Here is a 24,934-nt window from a genome sequence, read left to right on the forward strand (position 1 = left end):
TTGTGTCTCTATCTGCCCTAACAGCGCTGAAGCCGGGTAGCTTCACGTTAGCGTCAGGGATACTAGATGTGAGCCACGTTTCCCTAATACACAGCAAACTGCAATCCCTGTACGCTTTGATGTTTTTCACCAGCACAGCCAGTTCGTCCGTCTTATTTGGTATAGTTCACATTTCCTATGATTACGGACGGTACAGAAGGCTTATAACGCCGCTAGCCGCTTAGCCTTCACCTTAGCTCCGGCTCTGCATCCAGGATAGGGCCCCCTCATCACGCCGGCACGAGAATTCTTCAGGGCTAGGAGTTGATTCCTCAAATAAACGCATTTTTGTGCATTAAAACCCATAACGATAGGATTTGGAGTAATCCAAAGTGTAGGTGTCAAACGGGACGATAAACACCGAAGATAGAAGCAGTTACTTAAAACAATAAATCACAAAAAGAGCGAAATAACACGGAGCTGCTGGAAAGGCTGCCGCTCGCGGCGGTGCCTATGATGCTACTAGTTTACGTTAGTGTACTGTAATCATTGGGAATAAGTGCACTTGATTTAGTGTCAGATCATCATGAACATTCTTATATCTTATTATAAGTAGCCACACATTTGCAAACATAACACAAATGTAAGAAGAATCATTTCAAACCTATGTCTTTCAATGGTGGTCTGTGCAGCCCTTTACAACTTTTTGTAATCTGGGGCTATACAAAATAAATGTGACTTTACTAAAATTAAATGTTTTATATTTTAAAATAAATGCCTGTTTTTCTAGAACTCAAGTTGTTAAAGGAGAGGGCGGAGGTAGCTGAACATTTAATGAATACTCATTGGTCCGTTGTAATGCTAACTATTTATGGCTATCTGGCGCAACTGGATTGAGTTTGCATGACTTTTCCATCTTTGGCATTAACTTTATTTCACAATTTGGTCGCTATTGAATATTAGAATTGGTCCTTTTTGTTTTCAATCACTACCTGGTTTGCAGTGATGAAGCAATGGTGTGCAAAGTGATTATCGTGGGATTTGAGCCATTACTCTGTGCCCCTGATAAGCCTGTAAGAGAGGTTGTGTTCTGGTCGATTTAAACCTGCATTATGACTTACACTCCCCCAATTTGAAGGGTTCTATTGGTGGTCTGTTTTCGGGCGAGGGATGTAAAACTGACTTCAAACACTTTAGGGGCAGTGTAAGTCATAAAGCAGGGGTCCGTCTTGAGACTGATTGTACCGCCATAAGGAGCTTGTTGAGACTCTTTCCAGTGCACATTCTCCAATCTGTGACAAAAGAGAGCGGTGGAAAGCCTGACAAATTGTTGTAGTAAAACAGTGAAACTGAAAAATTACAGCTGCAAACATAGACGAGAAGAATCACTGATTTCCTGACCACGTGAAGCATCCCATAGGCTCGTATGTCACAGAAGCCAAGTGAATAATTAATGTGACTTTGAGCGGTCACAGAGTGCTGAGATGGCAACAGTCTACATTCAACCTGTATACTGTGATAACATAATGCAAACCCAGGCCAAAAAGAGCTTATTTGTATGTATGCATTCAGAACTACCTGGGATATTGTGTTCTTTAGTTAAACATGGAGGAAGTCTGTCAAATGATGAGATGGTATTTCCTCTTTAACGCTTTTTGAGGAAGTCCTCAGTTTCAAACGTACAAAGCCAAGTTGCAGACTAAAAAATTGCATCTAAGTAAACCCTCTGCTGTGAGAGATGGTAAAATGATACAGCGAGACCGTTTTAGTTCATTTGTTAAGAAATATTTCTAAGGTTTTGTGTTGCTGTATTGCGAAATTGAAATTACCAGAAAATATTTGCGAACATAATACACGCTTAGCAGTTCTATCCCCCTCTAGTCAGTTGTTTAGCTCGGCAGTTTTGATTTCGATTAGGAAGGTTTTTGCCACCCCGCCACCAGTACATGGCAACACGTTTTAAAACGATTCCCCCCTACTCACAGCAATATGCATTCAGGGATAATGGATTACGGCTGTACCAGCAGATTTTACCTTTTGGTGAACAGCACTGCATAAACAAAGAGCCCCAAACAATTTGGACACACCAATATGCATTCAGGGATAATGGATCGCAGGATATTTTTCTGACGCTTAATGCACTGAGGTCGCCTCGTTTCAAAAAGCCAACAATTTGAAAATGTACTGAATTATTAAATCGGGTGAGTTAAATTCTAAAAACTCAAGGCAGGTGCTCACCACCAAAAATTAATTAATTTAAGTTTTTACTCTTGCACACAGCTAAATATTAACTATTTAATAGAATTTCCAGTTTTACTCTATTTCCAGCTCGGTGGCCTTGGGGGTATGGCGCCCGCCCCGAGACTGGGAGGTTGTGGTTCAAGCCTCGGCCGAGTCATACCTAAGACTTAAACATTGGTACCCGTTGCCTCCCTGCTTGGCGTTCAGCATTAGGGGTTGGAATTGGGGGGTTTGGTCACCTAATGACTCCCAACACCTCAGTTGGGTTGAGCGAGGGGCTGGGAATCCCCTCCTCTGAATCAATCTCCCAAAAGAGTCAGAAACATTTGACTCTAGCCACCCCCACTAGGGGGATATGGCTGTGGTATGTATATATATATATATATATATATAATACTCTATTTCTAACTTTTTTTAATAGTAATTTAAAATACTATTTCGTCTTATTTTAGGAAGATAGGTAAAATTATTAGAAATTGTATTAAGGAATACTCATACAAGAATTGGAAGGAGAAAATTTGTTTTAGGGAACATGACACTGTATTAAAGGCACACCGTGTACTACTTGACCACAAGATGTCACTGTATTGTGTAGTGCAACTTGCAAAAATATTTAAAAATATATGTATATTTTGCCTACACTGTCAGGGCCTTCAACCCGCAAGGCTTCACTGCACTCGAGTGGTGTGGTTTTGAACCCAAACATGCCTAGTTCTTGGCAAGCAACTTTGAGTGAAGGAACCTAACATTGTGGCGATGAAGTGGTCATTATTAACACACCGGCATCATCCGCCCGCTCTTTTCCACTCCTTGTTGGTTGGAAATGTTCTATGGGCTGAATCTCCCCTCCTTTGTCTTGAAAGCATCCAGTGTGTTTGTCTGCCCTCCCACCCTCCACACTTTTGAATCTCTCCCTGTATTTGTTGTGTCTGTGGCATTACAGCTTTCACCCCGCCACCCATTTTGTTTTGGTTTGGTTTGTTTTGCAATGTCATGGCAAGAGACCCCTCCTCTCAATGCTAAGAGGAAGTTGGCTTGAGGAAGGTAACTCTTGTAACCCCCCCCGCAAGCTCTGGAAAGATAAATGACATCCCTCCCGTTTTCATGTTTGGTGTCCGATGGGGGAGGCGGGGAGGGAGCGGCTTCATTTTGCATAGTGCTTCATTGGGATTTCATTGCCTGGATCATGCTGGATGCCAAGGCTGCTGCTGTGACAATAATAACAATGGAAACACCTCAGTCCCTCTCTGTCAATCTATGGGACGTTAAATTTGACTCACGGGTGAGAGGATGGGTTCATTTCCAGCTAATGCTCCGTGTTAGCCCAGCACAGTCTCACTCCTTGGGATAACAGGGACCATTGGCTGGAAGTAGCTGCGGGCTCTTAACATGTACCCGACGGATGCTCATGAAATCGGCGCTGACGAGACTCCTGTGTATCGCTTCCTGTATCCAAACCCGTGTCCCCTTCGATAGACGGCGGGGCGGCGAACTTCGGCCTCAACTTCCTCACCTTCATCATCTTGTTCAACAACCTGATTCCAATCAGCCTCTTGGTCACACTGGAGGTCATCAAGTTTATCCAGGCCTTCTTCATCAATTGGGTGAGTCAAGCCTCGAGTTAAAGCTATGGGTCTAGGGCAGAGGGTAGGCAAACCTTTCCAATCACGGGCCACATTGGGTTAAAAGAAAAACCTGTTCATTTGCATCCTTGAATAAAAATATATACAGACGCTACTTACAAACGACGTTTCCGGAGGGTCGTAAGTTGAATTTGTTCGTAAGTTGCTTCAGTGCTATATTTTGTATGTGTAAGGTTTATATATAAGTATGTACCTGTATTGTTTTGTACAGAAAATTAAACATTTAATAAGATATTATGCTCTGGAAAGATAAATAAAGTTGAGTTTAACTTACTTTTGGAAGATGAGCTTCAACAGTTAGGCGACTTCCTCCTCCGTGGTAAAAAGTGGCCGAAAAAAAGCGATCCAACCATTTTCTCAACCGCATCAAGCTTTCTTATTCCACTTTCATTTCAAAAGAGATTGCTCGCCTCTTTACATTTTACACCAACCATATTGAATGGAACAGTTAAAATGTCAAAGTTCTTATAATAGTATGTTCACACACGAACTACAAAGAGGAAATGGAATTCTTCTTCGGGGTGGATGCTGGGTGACCTCTCACAGCGTCACACGTCGGTAGCGGCGGAAAGAAGCACTACAGTACTGTCCTGTACTTGGATAAAGGTGCACAATGCAAAATCCAATTTACAGCAATGTCTGGATATTTTTCGACGTCTCGAAAAAAACGATTGTGTCTACCGCTTTTCTTAAGTCGAATGGTAGAAGTAGAGGAGCGTCTATACAGTACAGACATGCTTCAGTGCTATGTTTTGTATGTTTAAGGTTTATATAAGTATGTACCTGTATTGTTTTGTACAAAAAAATAACATTAAATAAAATAATATGCTCTATAAAGATAAATAAAGTTGAGTTTTATTTACTTTTGGAAGATGAGCTTCAACAGCTAGGCGACTTCCTCCTCCGCGGTAAAAAGTGGCTGAAAAAAAGCGGTCCAACCATTTTCTCAGCCGCATCAAGCTTCCTTATTCCACTTTCATTTCAAATGAAACAGGTCACCTCTTCTTTACACTTTACACCAACCATATTTAATGAAAAAAATGTTCGCATTTACCGCTTTTCGTAAGTCGAATGGTAGAAGTAGAGGAGCGTCTATACAGTACAGACATGTACATGTTGCATTTTAATTCATATTTCTTTATAGATTTGTTTTATCTCATTGATTCGGAAACACTCGTAATCAAGGCAAATATAACATTTCCGGTGCTAAATTCGATTTATACATTTGATTTTGTTAAATAGATAGATAGATAGATAGATACTTTATGTTAGATGATAGATACTAAATGTTTTGATAAATAGAATGTATACATGTTTTAAAAAAAATAAATAAAGCAAGTACACAAAAATGTAGCCAGTTATTGGAACGGTGGCCTTCCGTGCAGTACACAATAATGCTTCATGAAATATACATTATTATTTGGAGTGGGGAGTTAAACAGAGCCAGAAAAACATCAATATTGTATTACTAGTACTTTGTGTTACCATTAAAAAACATTATCTTTATATATTTACCGTTTTTATTAAGCAGGCTTGATTAAAAAGCCTGGCGGGCTTCATGTGGCCCGTGGGCTATAATTTGCCCCTAGGGCCATTTCTGGCCTGCTGATCAACTTTTAGCGGGCCAATTAAGAAAAGAATCTGGGTGAATGGTGTGTTTTAAACCTATTTATTCACTGATACACCAGTAACATTGATCATTGGCGTCACGGAGATAGCATAACTCTCAACTTATAAAATACGAAGAAAATTTAGATGTTTTTTAATCGGTTTAAATGGTGTACACGTACAACAATTTTTATATGGGAAAAAGACCGATCTCGTCTTGCCCGTTTCAACCGCAATCCAGATCGTCTCAGTCACTGACAGCAGACAACACAACTTCATAGATTGCTAATATTGTCGCGGTATTCTACATAGTCTGTCTTGCTGTGAGTATATAGGTGCTCGGGAAGCAATCGGCTGAGGTTGACAGGCATGAGATAGAGATTGTTGATAATACATAAGCCAGTGTCTGAAACTCGTGACAAGAAGTTAGCGGACACCATAAAGTTACCTGCCCCATTTTTCACAACTTAAAACACAATAAAACGATTAATCGCAAAAAAAAAACCATTGTTGCAAAGTGCCTAGGATTGATAACCAGAATATATAACAGACACTTTAAAAATAAGCATATAACATAGCTGTTTTCCATCTCCCATCAGTATTTACCTGTATTTACTCATCTTCAGTCATCCAATGTTTGCGTTGCGTCAACTGATACAAGCCACGTGAACTCCTCGTTCCACGACGCTTTTAATGTACGTTTACATTTTGTAGCGTCATCAATTTTGTTTGCTTCTTTTGAATATTTGAGGTTTTGGCTTGATTCCTAACCACTTTACCATTTTCCTTGTGTTCTCTGTGCGTCTACTTTGGAAAATTATATGCCAATGCGCGACCTTATAACGCTCGGGAAAGTCCGGAAGCACGAAGTTATTCGATGCAGTCTTCTGATCGGCTTCCGAGTATGCAAATTGCTAAACGAACCGAAATTCTGAAATTTCCAAACCGAACGAAAATTTCGAAATCGGAATGAAGCAAACGTTTGATTTGCTTCATCGTTAGGTTTTTTTATTTTTATTTTTATTTATTTATTTATTTATTTATTTATTTATTTATTTTTTATAAGTTGTACGCCCAACGTAAAAAACTAACACCCCGGGCGTCCGGGCAGACGTTATTTCAGACACTGCATAAGCCCTTACTGTTCAGGTAACATTAAAGTTACTGTAACTTTAAATGAACGCGCACACTTAAAAAATTTACACCACTATTTTTTATTTGCATGTAGTAGGTTGCATGCGCAAACTGGAAGAGCTGTTGCTGGTTGTAAGCGGTCACGAGAGGTCTTGTGCGGTCTCTAGTGGTAGCCTCTGGGACTGCTCGTGAACTTGATTTTACGAGCAACATTTTTGTTGCAAATACAAAACTCCTATACAGTGGGACCTCGCTACTTGGCGGTTTCACGTTTGCGGGTTCAGAGATTCGCGGGTCTAAAAAATAATAAAAATAAAATTAAAATAATTTTTAAAAAAAAGCATTTTTTTTAAGCATTTTTGAAGGGGCGTGACTACTTCGCGGATTTTCACTTTTCGCGGGTGGTTTTGGTCCCCATTAACCGCGATAACTGAGGGATTACTGTATTGTAATTATTGTATTTAGAGGTACTCATTTTTTCAAGAGGTACCTCTACATTGATGTGAGCTTAAATATTCCTGGAAAATGGTTTTTCAAACGCAGAATAACTTGCATAACTAAACATTTTTTGTGACTTTTCCAGGACACGGATATGTGCTACGAGCCTACCAAGACACCTGCCATGGCTCGAACCTCTAACCTGAATGAAGAGTTGGGCCAGGTGGTAAAAAGCTGTGTTCTTATCATTGACATTACAATGGCGTCTTGAATGTCCTCTTCCCTTCAGGTGAAGTATATTTTCTCCGACAAGACGGGCACACTGACCTGCAATGTCATGCAGTTTAAGAAGTGCACAATCGCCGGTGTGGCCTACGGGTACGTAACGCTTCTCCTACTTCACTTTCTGCTCGTCTCCTTCCTCGCATCCTAGCCTGTCACCTTCACCTCCGTTCGTACGGGTTGTTTTCTCTCTTCCCTCTACTTATTAGCGGCTTTATCACAGCTGCTGAGCTATAAATAAAACGGGCCGAGGCATTTTCTTTCTGCACTCTTTGTCCAGGATTTGGTAGTGCAGAAAATAATCTGCAAATCACTCATTTTATTTACCCACCCTCAAACGTTTTCTGAAAAGAAGCACATTTGCTTGAGAGTCAAGTGCTCTCTCAAGGAGTGAGTGAAGTGCTCAAGTGGCTTTATTTTTGCAAGGCAGTGAATCAGTAATCCCTATGATTAAATGCTCGATTGTTGATGTGCGCACACACAAAATGGTTCCTGCTTCGGTAATTCCAAAATTTCCATGAGATTTCTTTGAGACACGATTCTGTGAGAAAATAAAACACCCAGAAGAACATACTAACCAGGGCACAACAATTAAATTCCAAACTACAAGCCGCCACTTTTTTTGCATTTTAAACTTTAAATACGGTAAGACTTCCTCCTTTTTTCATAAATGCACCGAAAAAAACGGCACGCTACTCTTTTCCACAATGCATGCGTTCTAAATACAATACGCAGTGACGTTATGAAACATCTATAACGCCCTTGAGAGAAATTAGTCTGTTTTTGCCCACATTATTCATTTAATACATGACAGGAGCAAAACGGGAGGTTTGACACGACTTTATTGTGTATATATACATACTACTTCAGATATTTCAACTTTTTAACTCGCAAACCAAGTGCTCACTTTATACTTCTGAATTGAACAACATTAGAAGTTAGCTATGAAGATCGCGACACTTCCCTTTCCGTATCATCTGCCTCAATGTCAGGTTGCTGAAGTTTTCTGTAATCCACGAGGAATGGTAACAAACAAATGCAATCTGATCTGTTACCTGGCAACCATCAATGAAAGCAACACAAAAACGACATCTGTGGCGCAATTCGGCACTATTCTCAACAGCATTGTTGCCCTGGCACTGTTGTCTAGAAATGTTTTTTTGCTTTTCCTTTCGGCGTGGTAGTATATATGTAGTCACAATCTTGAATGGTCACTTGAAAAGGTGGGGGCGCCAACGGAAAAAAAAAGTATTCATAAACTACATAAAAACATCAAAACGGCGTTTTGAAGATTGAATCAAGTCCTCAATTTATAGATCCGAATTAAACCGCACTAGACGTTATCCATCAGAAATGCCACACTTCTCTTTCCGTATCATCTTTGTCGATGTCAGGTCGCTGAAGTTTCCTTTAATCATCGGGAAATGATAATGAGCGAATGCAATTTGTTCAGTCACAGTGGCAACCACGTGTGCCAACAGACCAAAAACTGTTTGTGTGTTGCACTCAGGGAGAGAGAGAGTGAAAGAGCGAGAGAGACTGTGAGAGAGACTAGAGAGAGACTAGAGAGAGAGACTGTGAGAGTGTGAAAGACTGTGTGAATGAAACTCTGTGAGAGTGTGAGAGAGAGGCTGAGAGAGGTAGAGACTGAGAGAGGTAGAGACTGAGAGAGGTAGAGACTGAGAGAGGTAGAGACTGAGAGAGGTAGAGACTGAGAGAGGTAGAGACTGAGAGAGGTAGAGACTGAGAGAGAGAGACTGTGAGAAAGAGACTGTGAGAGAGAGACTGTTAGAGAGAGACTGTGAGAGTGTGAAGGAGATACTAGAGAGAGAGAGAGAGAGAGACTGTGAGAGAGACTAGAGAGAGAGAGACTAGAGAGAGAGACTGTGAGAGTGTGAAAGAAAGACTGTGTGAATGAAACTGTGTGAGAGTGAGAGAGAGGCTGAGAGAGGTAGAGACTGAGAGAGGTAGAGACTGAGAGAGGTAGAGACTGAGAGAGGTAGAGACTGAGAGAGGTAGAGACTGTGAGAAAGAGACTGAGAGAGAGACTGTGAGAGTGTGAAGGAGAGACTGAGAGAGAGAGTAAGAGAGAGACTGGGCGAGGGAGAGACTTAGGGAGAGAGAGACTGAAGGAGAGAGAGAGATTGAGAGAGAGAGACTGAGAAAGAGGGACCGAGAGAGTGAATGTGAGAAAGTGTGAAAGAGATACTGAGAGAGAGTGTGAGAGACTGAGAGTGTGTGAAAGACGGTGTGTGTGAGAGTGTGAAAGAGCAAGAGAGAGACTGAAACTGAGACTGACAGAGAGAGTGAGAGACTGATGGAGAGAGTGAAAGACTGAGAGTGAGAGAGACACTGACAGACACACAGAGTGAGAGACGGACTAAGAGGGAGACGGACAAAGAGGGGGACTGTGGGAGAGCTTGAGCGAGAGACTATTCTCCACGTAATGGTGTCCTGGCACTGTCGTCTGGAAATATACAACTCACACGTAGCCCTTATTCCCTATTTCTTTCTTACATATGCCCTCGTCTTTGTGATTGCCATCTTGAACAGTCGCACGATCCAAAAACATGTGACTCAAAATTGAGTTCTGTTGATGAATTTGGGCCACCAGCTTTTTAATAAGGTGCGCTCTGTCATCCTGAATGACTGAAGTCAAAAGCTACAAAATTAAATTTCATGCGGAAAGATATGGCTTCTAATGACAAAATAAGTTTTAACGAGATAAAGCTTCAAAAGTGACATATTTCCTTCTCTCGGCTCAATATACAAGCTGGCTTTGCCGTATGACACTTTGCCGTCTATTCCCATCGCAGATGTCCTATTTCGCCTCTCGCCTCAGGTTACAGCAAGTCTCTTTCGTAGTGTTGTTTTTCAACAACTCCACTCTCTGATTTTTGTGCATTACCTGAAAAACGCGCAGCATATACAAACACCGGAACATTTTTAGCACGAGTGCGTGCAAATTCGCGACTTGTAATTGGGTGACACAACACTAAAGCCCGGACGCAACTGCCGGCTTGTGTTCCTCTCCACAAACGAAGGCCTTCTGTAATTAATAAAGTTGTCCCCGCGGGTGTAGACATTAATTAATTCCACTGGAACAGAGTCCAAATCTCAAGATGAGATGTTGTTTAGCTGAGCGAATCGCATAAAATTATCCCACGCTTTGATGTGCAAGTGAAAAATCGTGAGGTGAATGAGTTTAAATAGGAATATTGATGTATTTTTTGCGTTCAGGGAAGAAAATAATATTGTTCCATTATTGCAAAATTTCTAATATAATTGCGTTATTCTACTCATCAGTACTTTGAGAGTAAAACATCTTATTTATGTATTTATTTGAAAAAAAGGCGCATTCCCCAAAACAGCCATTGTCATTTTAATCATATATAAATTACACTGGACTATAAGGCGCATGATATGAAATTACAGTTAGAAGCTACAGTTTTCTCCATTTGCTATATTTCTATGGTATATACTGTATTAGTGAGGAGAGACTGAGATTATTTCTTCCTCATGCCATGAGGCTCTTTAACTCCACCCGGGGGAGTAAAAGCCCACATTAAACCCAAACCCCACATTTGCATATTACCCTATTTTTATTAAAGTATGTATTTCCGTAGCAATATTGAAATACTTTATAGCAAAACGTTATTTTGGGTATTTTTGTATTTTATATCTTTATCTTATTATTTAATTTTTCAACACAAGGATACTGCTGGAAGTGTGAATTTCCCTACGGGGATGAATAAAGTATCTCTCTCTCTTTCTCTTTCTCTTTCTCTTTCTTTCTCTCTCTCTTTCTCTCTTTTTCTCTCTCTCTTTCTCTTTCTCTCTTTTTCTCTCTCTCTTTCTCTCTCTCTCTTTCTCTCTCTCTCTTTCTCTCTCTTTCTCTCTCTTTCTCTCTCTCTCTCTCTCTTTCTCTCTCTTTCTCTTTCTCTCTCTCTCTTTCTCTCTCTTTTTCTCTTTCTCTCTCTCTCTCTCTCTCTCTCTCTAACCATCTATCTATCTATCGCAGCAATTAATCGGACCTAACCTAAATCGCAAAACATTGCATGCTATGGTAATCAAACCCGGGTCTCAGTGGTGAGAACGCCGACCCCTAACAACTAGACCACAGATAACAAATGGAAAGGCATTTGATTTTAACTCAATATCACATTTATTCAACCCACGGTTGGAAAATGGAGAAAACGGAAAGTTATTCTGAGAGATTTCATAAATGAAAAACATAGAAAACAACTCCTTTGTGTATCTGATAATAAACCATTTATATCTTTCAGGATGACTTTCTATTTACTACATTCTGGCACCATGAGTAAAAAAAATATGTGTGATAATAAGATAAGATCTAATGCCTTGTCGCATGTCGGCTGTATCACTGGTGGTCTTGTGGTAAAGCTTCGGTTCCCTCACCGCCGCACGCCAGGTTCGATTCCCGTTGCATACAAAGTTTTTCAATCATTGCAAAAATAAAGTAGAATGCCATAACACTTCATGTAGGAATGCACCTGAATAAATACTTTGTGCATTTCAAATGTTATCCACCAATATTTTGCTGTATTTAAGGTACACCCGGATTATTAGGCAGACCTTCAAATTTCTGGCTGAATCCGGATCTTTTAGGTGCGCCTTATTGTCCAGAAAATATGATGTATCAGGCCAAATACATCGGACACCAACTTAACCCATTAATGCCGCAAATATGTGTCTATACAATGTCACCAGTCACTGAAATGCGTCACATGATTGGAACGCTAAAACTCTTGGGATTCAAAATATGCTGACAATTACAAAATGTACTCATCACAGAAACATCACGATCAGTCTGAAACGATATACCCGAAAACTATAAAGCCGTCGTAGCTCACCAATTGTGTCCCCTGGCAGTCAGCAAATGAGTTGAATGTCCGCAAACATGGCTCTCTACATCCAGGACTGTCCAGAACATCCAACTGTGTAAAATATTTACTGCAAAACACACGATAACGCTGACGGATACAAAAAAAATCCGCCTAAAAGCATTTCTGCATCGTTGGCAACCCATGTTTTAATCCGATCGTTTCACCGCATAATTTCCGTTTTAAAATAAACAAACTAGTGAAATTTTTCCCAATATGGCCGTTAGCCTCTGACCTTTTGATTGACACCACTCGGTCAATAGCAGGCTTTTTTTTACGGTCCACAGCCCGCATTGGCTTAGAAGAGTCTGTGTTGATGAACTGACATTGCCTCCTTTACCTTTAAATATTTTTTGCCAGGAGTAACCGAGTCACATGATGATTGACACATTGGTTAGCCAATGAAATCCGAAAAGAACAATGCGGTCATATATACTCCATATTAGAATTAAACCTCAAAATAAACATGCACAACACCACTTGCAATTCATTTTCACGCACTATTATTACACACAAGTGTGCAAAATCATTGATTGACATCTGGAGAGAGAAGTCAACTATTTACAACTCTTTCACAATGTCTAAATAATTAGCCAAATAAAATACGCTGTTTTAATAGCTGTAAACTTCATCTCCAAAAGGCCACTATTTAGAATTTTACCCTAGGAAATGTGTAAAATATGATATTTAGTTTTTCAGATTGTTATTTGAATCTGACAAGGTATCAGGTAAGGCTTCAAGGTATTGTCTCAACTGTTTTCCAGGTAAGATGCCCATGTTACGCTCATCTGTCGGCATCTGATTGACAAAAAAGGGTCAAACCCTTATATTTCTGTGTGTTCCAACTTGGATTACTTAATGCTAGTAGTACTTTGGGAAAAAACTTGGGAAAATGTTCACAAGAGACCAAAAGCGTCCGTATTCTCCAAACGATTCAAGAACAGCATTAAATTTACTTAAGGTATGTTTTGCATTGGGATTGTAGGTGAATTTGACAGAAATGTTAAGGGGTTAATGTTTCCCTAGATTGTAGAATAGATCGTAGTTAGTACACAGAACACAATAACCATCAGTCATTATTTCCTTTTCTCCCTTCCCACATCAGTCACGTGCCCGAGACTGAGGACGGTAGTTTTGCAGAAGATGACGGGTAAGCTACCTGGGCTGCTTTTGTGATGTAGTCCTTCTGTACTTAGTGGAAATGTGGTTTTGAATGTAAACTTATTGAGTGATAGGTTTCTCTGTTCCCTGACTTATGTGAGGGGAGTGTGTCTAACTGTTGCAATGTCATTTTTTAACATCCGATTTCTGCAGATTGGTTTAGGAAGTGTTCAGTTGTGGTACACACGGATTCATCTTCAGTATTGTTAATAAGAGTAGTGACCGCATGCCACGACTGTTTTGCATGGGTGGTTGTGGCCTGTTTGGTGTTGGCTGAATAATTGCCTCTTGACTGCTTTTTCTTCTTAACCAGTTTTGAGTTTTTGATCGTTGCATGTTGTGCTGCTTATTTTCTGAGTGTGTAACGAATACAACATCTTGTGGTAGGTTTCATGGTATTATCAACGGGTATCCAGCAGGGGTCTGTGCCAGTCCCCTGACTTTTGCTTCCTGGTTTTGTGTGGGAATTGTTTTGGTGCTAGATGAGGGTTAAATTCCTGATAGAGCTATTTCAAATAGAATTGAACAGGACCACCATATTGTTTTCCCCCCTACAGTGCAAAATGCTCTAGACTTTCTGAACGTTATGTTAGGGTGAACAGTGATTTAGGATGTAATTATCTTTTTTTTTATTGATTACAACATTGTTTACAATATGATCTGACATGTTTTTTGTATAGCCCTTAATCACAAAAAGTCTCAAAGGGCTGCACAGACCACAGATTATTGGAAACCATACTATTATGACACATCCCCTGATCTAAACCTACATGAGGGCAAATAATACACAGATATTGTCAACATAAAATATAGGTTATTCATATACTATTGAATAGTAGTGTGTTTTAAGCTTAGATTTTAACATTTCCACTGAGGTTGCAGATCGAATATCAGGGGGAAGAGCATTCCACAGCACCGGGGCTCGAATGGATCTGCGGATCTCTTCTTGGCTCTTGGGATCACTAGTAGACCAGCGTTTTCAGAGCAAAGGCTCCGGACTGGAACATAGGGGGAAATTAAATCTGAAAGATATGAGAGTCCATGCATGATTTTGTACCCTACCAACAGAACCTTAAAATCACATCTTATGCTAACAGGGAGCCAATGCAGGTTAGCTAAAATCGGGTGACTGTGATCAAACCTTCTTGTCTTAGTTAAAAGCCTCGCTGCAGCATTTTGTACCAGCTGAAGGCTCTTGATTTTGGACTTCGGAAGACCGGAGAGTAGTTCATTACAGTAATCGAGACGGGAGGTAAAAAACGCGTGAATTATCCGACTGAGACAGCATAGGACGAATTTTAGCAATGTTGCGAAGATAGAAGAAAGCTGTTCTAGTAATATCCTTCACGTGTGTTTGAAGGGACGGATCAGGGTCAAATATGACACCTACATTTTTGACAGAGTCACTCTGGGTGATATTACATTTGTCAATGTTTAGAGCTGTTTTTGAGAACACGTCACGGCATTTAGATGGACCAATAACTAACATTTGGGTCTTTTCAGAGTTAAGCCGCAAGAAGTTGAGTGACGTTCATTCTTTTATCTCAGTGAGGCAGGCCTCCAAATGTCTACAATTTAGTGTGGCAGATTCCTCCATCGGAAGATATAGTTGTGTGTCATCTGCGTAGCAATGGAAACTGATATTACACTTGTGAATAATATCACCTAATGGAAGCATGTAAATGCTAAAAAGAATGGGGCCAAGTACTGAACCCTGCGGAACACCACAGATAACACTAAAGGGCTCAGATATCATTTCACCATATTTAACACAGCGCGTCCTTTCTGTGAGGTTGGATCTGAACCATAAGAGGACTGTTCCTGAGAGACCAATCCATTTTTCCAAGCGTTCGAGTAAGATATAATGGTCCACAGTGTCAAAGGCAGCACACAGGACTTATAAACAATAATATTAGGATCGATAGGTAATATTTACAGTTTTGTGGTTCTAGACTGGCCTAAATTGTGCATCAGAAAATAGTGTTATAACATTAATAGCAGCATTGTGCAAAATTTAGAATAAAACAATAAAACATAAATACATATTTTTTCTATTCAGTAGGATTTTTTTTAAATGAAATTGTTTTTTTTTACTGTCTTGTGTGCTTGTTTAGGATGTCTCTGAGCCTGATACTCTGTATATAAGGGATCTGTTAACAAGCATCAGGTGGTGACTGTGGTGAGAAGAGTCCTTTAGAATGTTGTTGGCTCTTCTGCGGTATCCGCAGCCGGCAATCTCCTAATTTTCTGTGTTCGTGACTCTGTAAGGTTCTTCTGTCTTGAGAAGCAACATTGAAATGGATAGTGTAAATATTTTTAGAACACATTCATGTTTGAAAATGAAATCAAATGAATTCGTTTTTAAACTGCTACAGTAGTACCGTATTTTACGGACTGTAAAGTGCACCTAAAAAATGCAAATTTAAAGGTGCATCTCATAGCTCAGTGCACTTAATACACCGCAAATTACTGATGAATAAAATTAGTAGTGCATACAGTATTTATTTTTGTGGGTTAATACACTTGGTTTTATAGTATGCTACATTGCTCACCAACGCAAAACATTGTGGGAATCAAACCCAGGTTGCGCTGAAACCTAACCCCACTAGACCACCGATGGCACATGAAGGCATTCGATTTGATCTCATTGTCGCAGTATTTTTACTCATGGTGCCAGAAACGAATGTTAGAGAAAGGAAAAAATGAACATCGTCCCGAAAGATATAAGTAAAACAAAGTCTGATTCATCAATTGAGAAAACAAAAAGATAATTCCCTTGTCTTGCTTTTTTTGCGTGTTTTTACATCTTTCAGGAAGAACTTTGTTTACTTTATTCTCTGAAATTAGTTTCTGGCACCATGACTAAAAGTAGTGTCATGTAAATGGTCTGCATTTATATAGCGCTTTTAGAGTCACTCAAGACCTCCCAAAGCACTTAACAATGTGCTTCACACTTTCCCTTTTTACACACACTAACTAACCAATAGCACCGTCAGCCATGCAAGGCAACTACCTGCTTATTGGGGGCATTAGGGGTTCAGTGTCTTGCCCAAGGACACTTCGACATATAGGAAATCGAACCAGCGACCTCTTGATTCTAAGACAAGCGATCCATCTCCCGAGCCAATGCCGCCCGTGTGTAAATCCCTCAGTGCCCTTATGCAAGACAGTTGATTTAGTGGTTGATGGACCCATGTTGTTATAAATAAAACCAGTTATTAGCGTGGTAAAATAATAATAGCTGCCCGGTTATAACATGATAGCTTGTTATTTTATGAATGCATACAACTGGTGACCCCTTTCCACTAAACTATTACAAAGTCTTGTTTCTCAGGTTTAAAAATGTGGTGACTCCTGATCTAAAATGTCTCATTAAAAAGTTATGTAGAAGGATAATCCATTGTTGCTTTTCATGCCTTTTTGTTCGTCATCTGTACCGCTAGTATTCTAGTGGCTAAGTTTCAGCACTCTTACCTCTGCGACCTGGGTTCTATTCCTGTTGCATACACTGTTTTGTGATTTTGATTAGCGACATTTTGATCAATCAATGGACTTTTATATACTGTATTAACCTACAAATAAAATATATTTTACTTTAATTTTATTTCCCTGCGTCTTGTAGTCCAGTGCGCCTTATATATGAACAATAAATAGCCTATTTTTTAAGGGTGCCCTTTTTAGTGTGGAAAATTCGGTGATCAGGATTTCCTTTCTCAAACCACAAAATTGAAAAAGGTTCCATTCTTGGAATAAAACAATGTAATTCCACCTTGCTACAGGTCAGTCACAAAACCTATCCAAGCCTCCATTATATTATGCTCTAATCCGGAGAGAGCTGCCGTAAATTGATTGAAAGCCCTCAGCACCCATGGTCCTGTCGTGATGGCGCACCCAGTGAGCTGGCAGTCGGTCGATAAGTGATAGCTCCGGAGAGCCTGAAAGCTTACACCGGGTTCGGCAACGTGTTGAATGATGCCCGGATGCAGCGTAGCAGCTCCACTGTTCTTTTTCCCGTGCTGCCATTTTAGGATGTGCTCGTTGCTGCATTAGCATAAGATAATGTCACATGCTAATGAGTACGCGCCCTGCAATGTTGTATCACTGCGTGTTGTAGTCATGGTTGTGTAAATAGGGCTGGATAATCATTGTTGCTTGAGTCTAAAAATGAAATGTGAAGCATGTTTGGAATATGCAAGCTTTTGACGCAAATTGTGCCTGGAAGCAGTGGATGCAAAAGAAGTGCATCCGCTTTGTTTTAACTAGCAAAAGAGTGGTTGATTCCATTTCAACTAGGCTCATAAAAATGAAATGGGATATCAGATTAGAGGGAAGTTGAGATACGACTGGATTTTGTCACAATCCTCCAGGCAGCATTACTTTAATAACCCAATAATTGTAGTTTACATGTCACAATTGTACTATTAATTTCAGTTTTAAAATATTTCACACCGACATAATGGCACTTACGTTGTTGTTCACGAAAATCGGTTCAGTCACAGACGCACCAACAAATGGGGAGTAGTTTCAATTTAAACAGATTAGATTTATATTCAAAATTCAGTTTAGATCAATAATATTACATAGATAGATTAGATTAAGTAGCACACAAAAAACATTCAATGACAATCCTCTATATAAAAAAGCTAAGTTTTTTTCCTGAAAATAGAATAGAATAGAATATACCTTTATTGTCATTGTTACAAAATGGGTTAACATATTGTGACAACAAAATTGGGCATGACACTCCAGTTTCACACATTCACAGTGAGGTAAAAAGCCAAGAAGATAAAGGAACAGATAAGATAAGGTTATAAAACAAGGAGGATAAGGCTATAGTTATAATTTACATGATATTTACACAAGAAATGTCGGCATGTAGGATGTTACATACAATTGGTATCGTGGTTCAAATGTCATGAACCAGAACAGGATCAGGACCCAATCGCGTGACGTTCTCTTTATTTTACAGGAAATGGGGAGTCATGCACGTTAGGCAGCCGGTCTGGCGAGGAAAGACGCGAAGCCAGAGACCGACGAGATCGATAACGAATCAGGAAAACAAAAATAAACGAGAAACTAGACGGGAACAAAAACTGGAGAAATTAACAAACAGGACAAAAACAGACAGAAACAAAACTGGAACCCGAAATTAAACGGGACAAAAATAAACGGGAACAATACCGGACTTGAAATACCAACAGGAAAACCCACGTCTTGTTGGGCAGAAGTTCGTTTGACGGGCTGACAAAACAGCAGAGAGCGCTGAGCTTAATATAGAAAGAAAGCCAATCTCTCAACGAGCCGCAGCTGGCCCCACACGGGCGGGGCCAATTGGGCACCGTGACACACTCTGGCGCGGACAATTGGGCGCCATGGCAACCATGGCAGAAAAGTATAAAGTAAGCTTTTTCAAGACCCCTTTATTTCAAAATATAGATATTAAGATAGCGTTTATCTGCAGGGTTCGAACAATATTTTTTAAATACGTAAAAGCTGTTACCCAAATGACTACACAAGTGGAAAGCTCACTTATTTTATTTTTAATCTCGCCACTAATTTACCTGTTGTCATAAAAGCCCTCTACAATTAGAAAAGTTGGTGTCCAAGCACTTAAACTTGGGTAAGTGTTATACATGAGGTTTTACGGTATACTACTGATTACCAATTGAAAAATATTGCTAACCACAATCGCAGAACACATGATGCAACAGGAACGGAACCCAGGTTGCGGCGGTAAGGACACCAAATCCTAACCACTATCCAACCAGTGATATGACATATGAAAAGGCATTAGATTTGATCTCGTTATCACACAGTTTTTATTTATGGTACCAAGGATAAATGTTGGAGAACGGTGCAAACAGAAAGCCGTCCGGAAAAATTTAAATTGTCTTGTTTGAATTTGCATTGTTGGTGTCTATGTGAATTTTCGTGATGAGACTGGCTCTGTAAGGCATAGTAGTCTCTTGGTTGCCCCTATATAGCAGCCGCTAGTGGTAACATATCTATCAAGTCTGCAGCTCCGTGCACAAAAGCTGCAGTCTGCCTAAAGTATCGGCCGCCATTCATCATGGCACGGTGGATCGATCACCACTGGACAGGAGGCGAGAGGCCGGTAGACGGGCCAACGCTATAGCTGCTGGGTTAATAAAAGACATCATTTCTTTTATTAAGCAACAAAAACCTTGAAGCTTGGAACTTTCCGATAAAACATTTTGTCAGTGTGTTTTTCTTATTACCGTATTTTGACTATAAAGCGCACCCCCCCAAAAATAGTTTTTTGTCCTTTATTTTCCATACATAAGGCGCACCGGACTATAAGGTGCTACAGTGGGGACGTCAACAAAACTGTCAGATTGTTCAGTCAAACTTATTGATCCCTTAACATTCCGACGACTCGCAAATACGTGTCTCAGACACGTACAAACACAGTGTCCGTACGAGTTCACAATCACTCAAATGCGTCATTTCACATATCATTAGGAAGGCTTAACTCTTGGGATTCAAGAAATGCCAACCATTTCTTAGTTTCTGTTTTCTTTTTCGCTGGCAACTGTGTGGACAGCAAAGTAAGAATTTCATTGTGCAGGGAAACGTGGTTATTTACTGTGCATATGACAATAAACACTTTGAATTGAATTGAAAAATAGACTCATCACAGAAACATCAAGATCAGTCTGAAACAAGATATAAAGCCGGGGTAGCTCACCAAAGTCGTCTTGCAGCCATCACATTCTATAATAATACGCAACCATGGTCCTCTTACATCCATGAGTGTAGTAAATCCAACCGTGTAAAATATTTACATACTCCAAAACACGCAATAATGTCGACAAATAAAAGAAAAAATCTGCTTAAAAGCATCTTCATCAATGGACGTTGCTTGTTGCTAGCTGTCTCTTTAGCCCCATAATCCATGTTTACAAATACACACTACAGTAGCAAAAAATGTTTTCTCCGTGCCGTAGAGCAACCTAACGTGTGATTCACATGCATCTTTTTTGGCCAGTTGCAGGCTTTGTTTTGCCCCGCTTTAGCCTATGCGAGCCTGAAAATGCTAAAAAGGACCCGCCTCTTTTACCCCCGAATAATTTTGTCCAATAGTGACCGATTGAAATGATTATTGACACATTGGTTAGGAAATAAAACGCTGGTATATATACTGGTATATATATATATATATATATCCCAGCATACAACGCGGACTACTTTGCCTGTGGGGGAAAATCTAGTCGGCGGCTGCTTTTCTTAGTTGCGAGACCTTGCGACTCAATATCGATCCATATACTAGGCGCACTGTATTATAAGGCGCATGGTCAGTTTTTGAAAAAAATAAAGGCTTTTAGGAGCGCCTTATATTCGTGATAATACGGGAGTTATTTCTTGGACCAATAAACATTTATAGTACTGTATTTCCGTACTATAATGTGCAGCTAAATTGGGCAGAAATAAATGGGGACTGTAATCCGATGCGCCATTATATATGGATAAAATTGGAAAGGTATACCGGTATATTACCATATTTTTAAAATTGGTGATCAGTCAAAAAATATCACTGACTTATGTTGCAATACAATAGTGGATTTGGGGATCAAACCCAGATAGCTGCGGTGAGAGCGCCGGATCTTAATACGAAGGCCACTAAACCTTTGCATAGTGAATGAAATGGCATTAGGTCCCATCTCATTATCACACCATTTTTAATCACAGTACCAAATACAAATGTTGGATAATGGCAAAAGCAGAAAGTTATAAAAAAATAAGTTTAATATTTTCATTTTCTTGGATCAAACTAAGCATATTAAGTGACAAATATTGAATGCCCGCAGTCCTGATTAAAATAATTTATCGACAAGTATACTATGAACACAATACCAACATAACATTATTTATTTAAAGTCCCCCAAAAGTTCTTCATCTTGTTCTGCTTTTTTTTTGCATTTATTTATATATTTCAGGACAACTTTGTTTTCCCCATTCTCTAAAATGTTGATGAGATAAAACCTAATGCTTTTTTGCATTATATTTGAAAAAAGATCACAGACGACATTTTCAGGGGTGTGCTTTATAAACCAATGTGCCTCATAGTGCGTAAAATCCAGTACTCATGGGGAACAAATGTTTTTTCTTATCCCTTACGAGTGACCTTAATTTGCTGATTCTAATGCTCTTTAAATATCATTAGGGATCATTTTTTTCTTATTTGTGTAATTATCGCACCGTATTTTAGTCAATATGATCACATTTAGAAGCAATGTCAAATGTTAACGGTAGCGTGTTGCTACCATTAACTGCCCTGTCACAGGCACCATTTGGATTAAAGTTATATTATTATTATTATTATTAAAGCTTTGAAAACTCTGCACCGTCTTTCTTTGTAAATATGTGTAACCATGCATAATATGTATTTGCAACTGTATATTTTTGTAATGTATTTATTTTAGAGACTTATTCTGATATGTTTTGCACGGGCGAATGAAAAAGAAGGGGCGGAACAAACGGGGGGTGACGGGAAGTGGTGTAAAGGTGAGACCTGTTTGTGGGCGCGGCGGACAATAGCGGATATATATTTTTCCCACCCTTACCTTTGGAAATATACACTTTTTTCCTTGGATTACTTTCAACGCGACCCGTACTCTGCAGGTCTGCATCAAACCTTAAGTACCGGTATCATTTTCCGTTCATTACCTGGCTGTGATTTTTGGACTGTGTACTTTAATGAAGGACATTCAGTTTCAATCGCGGGACTTAAAGTCCGGTTTGGGTTAATTTTGTGTTTGTGTTACATTGTTTTAATGTGGGCGCATGCGGCTTATATACAGGTGCGGCTTGTGTAAGTACAAAATCGTTTTTCCTCTTAAAATGCGGTGGGTGCGGCTTATAATCAGGTGCACTCTATAGTCCGGAATTTACGGTAATATTTTTCTTGCTTTTATTAAATTTGTCTAGTAGTCCCTACACCTCTCTAATTGAGGTTTCATCGTTGTTTCATTCTTGTGTGGTATTTTGTTTATTTTGACATTCATTATGTCGTCTTTCCAGGCACAGCACGCACTCGTCAGAGGAGTCGGGATTTATCGACCCGAGCTTGCTGGAAAACCTCCAAAGTAATCATGTGAGTAAAGTCTTCCGTCAATTTGCGTCTGCTGCTCGGAACGAAAAATGATGTGGGAATAATTGTGTGTGCTGTAATATAGGCTTGGTACCAAACCCTGGCGTGTTGTGGTGATCACGTTTAGAAGCAGCCTGATGGAAAATTTTGTGTTTGTCTCGTTTACGGTATTTGTCATCTATACTACTTAATCACTTTGATTAAAATTGTCCTTGAAAGTATATTCACCTTACTGGGAAAACAATCATATTAACTCCTTCTTTACTTTTTATTAAGAAAAATACTGGAAACTCAACAAAGCTGCATTATATTCATTTATTTCTCTTCCTAGCATGATACAAGATAACTATCCATCCATTATCTGCAGCGCTTATCCTCAGTAGGGTCGCGGGCGTGCTGGAGCCCTTCCCAGCTATCTTTAGGCAGTGGGCAGGGGACACCTAGAACTGGTTGCCAGCTAGTTGCAGGGCACACAGAGACAGACTACTCACTCCCTCATTCTCACTTAGGGACAATTTGGACCGGCCAATTAACCTGACATGCATGTTTTTGGAATGTGGGAGGAAACTAGAGTGCCCGGAGGAAACCCATGCAAGCGAGGGGAGCACATGCAAACTTCACACAGGAGGTTCGATCTCATGACCTCAGAACTGTGTCGCTAACCGCTTCACCGCCGTGCTGCCCCCTTTTTTCTTTGCTATGCTTAGAACTCATGAAACCCTCATCATCCTTTTGTTGATTTTTTTTGGGATATACCGTATTTCCTGGACTATGAGGCGCACCTGAAAACATTTCGACCTGAATATCAGAAGTGCGCTCTATAAACCAGTGCGCCTTATATATTGCATCATACAGCGGCTATGATTGGAAATGCATAGGATAATTTCAGGTATGTTTTATTACTGTAATTGAGCAATGATTTATCAAATCGATAAACATCCCTGACCAAAATTGCAAGGCATTGTATGAGACGAGAATCGAACCCGGATTTTGAATGGTGAGAATTCAGACTCTTGACCCCTAAACCACCTGTGGTACAGGAAACACCCTAAGGCATTAGACCTTTTATCATTATCACACTATTTTTCTCATGGTGCCAGGAACACTAATTTGCATAGTGCATTCTTATATAGTGTTCTTTTTACCAACAAATGTTAAAGAATGGAGTAAACAGTATTTTACCAAAATACAACTCAAGTTTTTTTATTTATTAAACCAAGAGGTTATTGACTCTTAGAGGAAGAAATGGAGAGACCTACAACCTATTAGAATGCACTCTGCAGATCAGTGCTGTGGCACTGTAAGTAAAATAGTGTGATCATGTGATAAGGTCTAATGCCATTTCATATGTCATCTGTATCATCGTACCATCACTACTCATAATCTGGGGTCCATTATTGAACAGTTGAAAATGTTTTAAAAACTACAATAAAATAATCTATTGATGGGAAAAAAATTCTTCTATATATTTACATACAATATAACCCCAGGATACAGCATGACTCCGTTCTGAGGTGTGGATCCTACAGTAAAATTGCCATATAGAGGGGGAAACCGATGCTAATTAGCTAATGCTTTCCTAACCCCTGATAGCCCAGATAAAAAACATCAAAATAGTATGACGTAAGTACTTCTTTTGTGTCATATGTCAGATTAAATAACACTATAAATAAATATTCATGTAAAAGAAGTATAACATTATATTTATATTTGTTGTGACATGACTTGAGCTGGTCAAGTGGGGTAGCAGGTGGATGCAAAGGGGGAGGACGGTAGTTTTGAATTAAAACTGATTTGAAACTTCAACTTGCAAGGAATTGTCCTGACTTCATTGCGTTGCATGGCTGACGGTGCTATAGGTGTGTGAGTGTGTGTGGATGGGTAAGTGTGAAGCACATTGTAAAGCGCTTTGGGAGGTCTTCATTGACTTGAAGAGCGCTATATAAAAGCAGACCATTTACATTGCATACAATGTTTTGCGATTTTGGTCAGTGGTACATATTAATGCAATGCATTACACGGGAGCTCTTTCAGTCGTCTCAATTTGATGCGCTTTATAGTCGAGTGCGCCTTATGTATGAAACGTATACAGTAATCCCTCGGTTATCGCGGTTAATGGGGACCGAGGCCACCTGCGAAAACTGAAAATCCGCGAAGTAGCGGCGGCCCTTCAAAAATGCTTAAAAAAACCTATACAGGTATACAGTATACCCCCCCGCCATTAAACCGAAGTGATCGCTGGAATGATGTCAAGGAGTTATTGGGTGACTCATCCAGAACTCTTCACACTGGAACTGAATGTACCAAAACATGACCCACAAGTGTAGCCATGTCTTACATTATCAATTTACACGGAATAGGACTGTGGCGAAACCACTACAAACCATTCAGTATGATTGTATTAACCGCTCTCAACCACATGCAGCCATCGC

General features: G+C 39.8%; 1 protein-coding gene across 4 annotated transcripts in view; it reads left to right on the plus strand.

The window, feature by feature from the left end:
- Positions 1-24,934, plus strand: part of atp8a1 (ATPase phospholipid transporting 8A1) — a 222,770-nt gene that overhangs the window by 62,699 nt on the left and 135,137 nt on the right. For 3 of the 4 annotated variants that reach the window (XM_088343544.1, XM_088343545.1, XM_088343543.1), the window contains exons 12-16: positions 3,697-3,824; positions 7,189-7,266; positions 7,333-7,421; positions 13,335-13,379; positions 22,433-22,505. In XM_088343544.1, coding sequence (XP_088199670.1) covers positions 3,697-3,824; positions 7,189-7,266; positions 7,333-7,421; positions 13,335-13,379; positions 22,433-22,505 — 413 coding nt within the window. The remainder of the gene's footprint in view (positions 1-3,696; positions 3,825-7,188; positions 7,267-7,332; positions 7,422-13,334; positions 13,380-22,432; positions 22,506-24,934) is intronic. The other variant, XM_088343546.1, reaches the window with a different exon arrangement.

The sequence above is a fragment of the Urocampus carinirostris genome, chromosome 9 (assembly GCF_059441175.1).
Source record: "Urocampus carinirostris isolate Australia breed hairy pipefish chromosome 9, RoL_Ucar_1.0, whole genome shotgun sequence".
Classification (NCBI taxonomy): Eukaryota; Metazoa; Chordata; class Actinopteri; order Syngnathiformes; family Syngnathidae; genus Urocampus; species Urocampus carinirostris.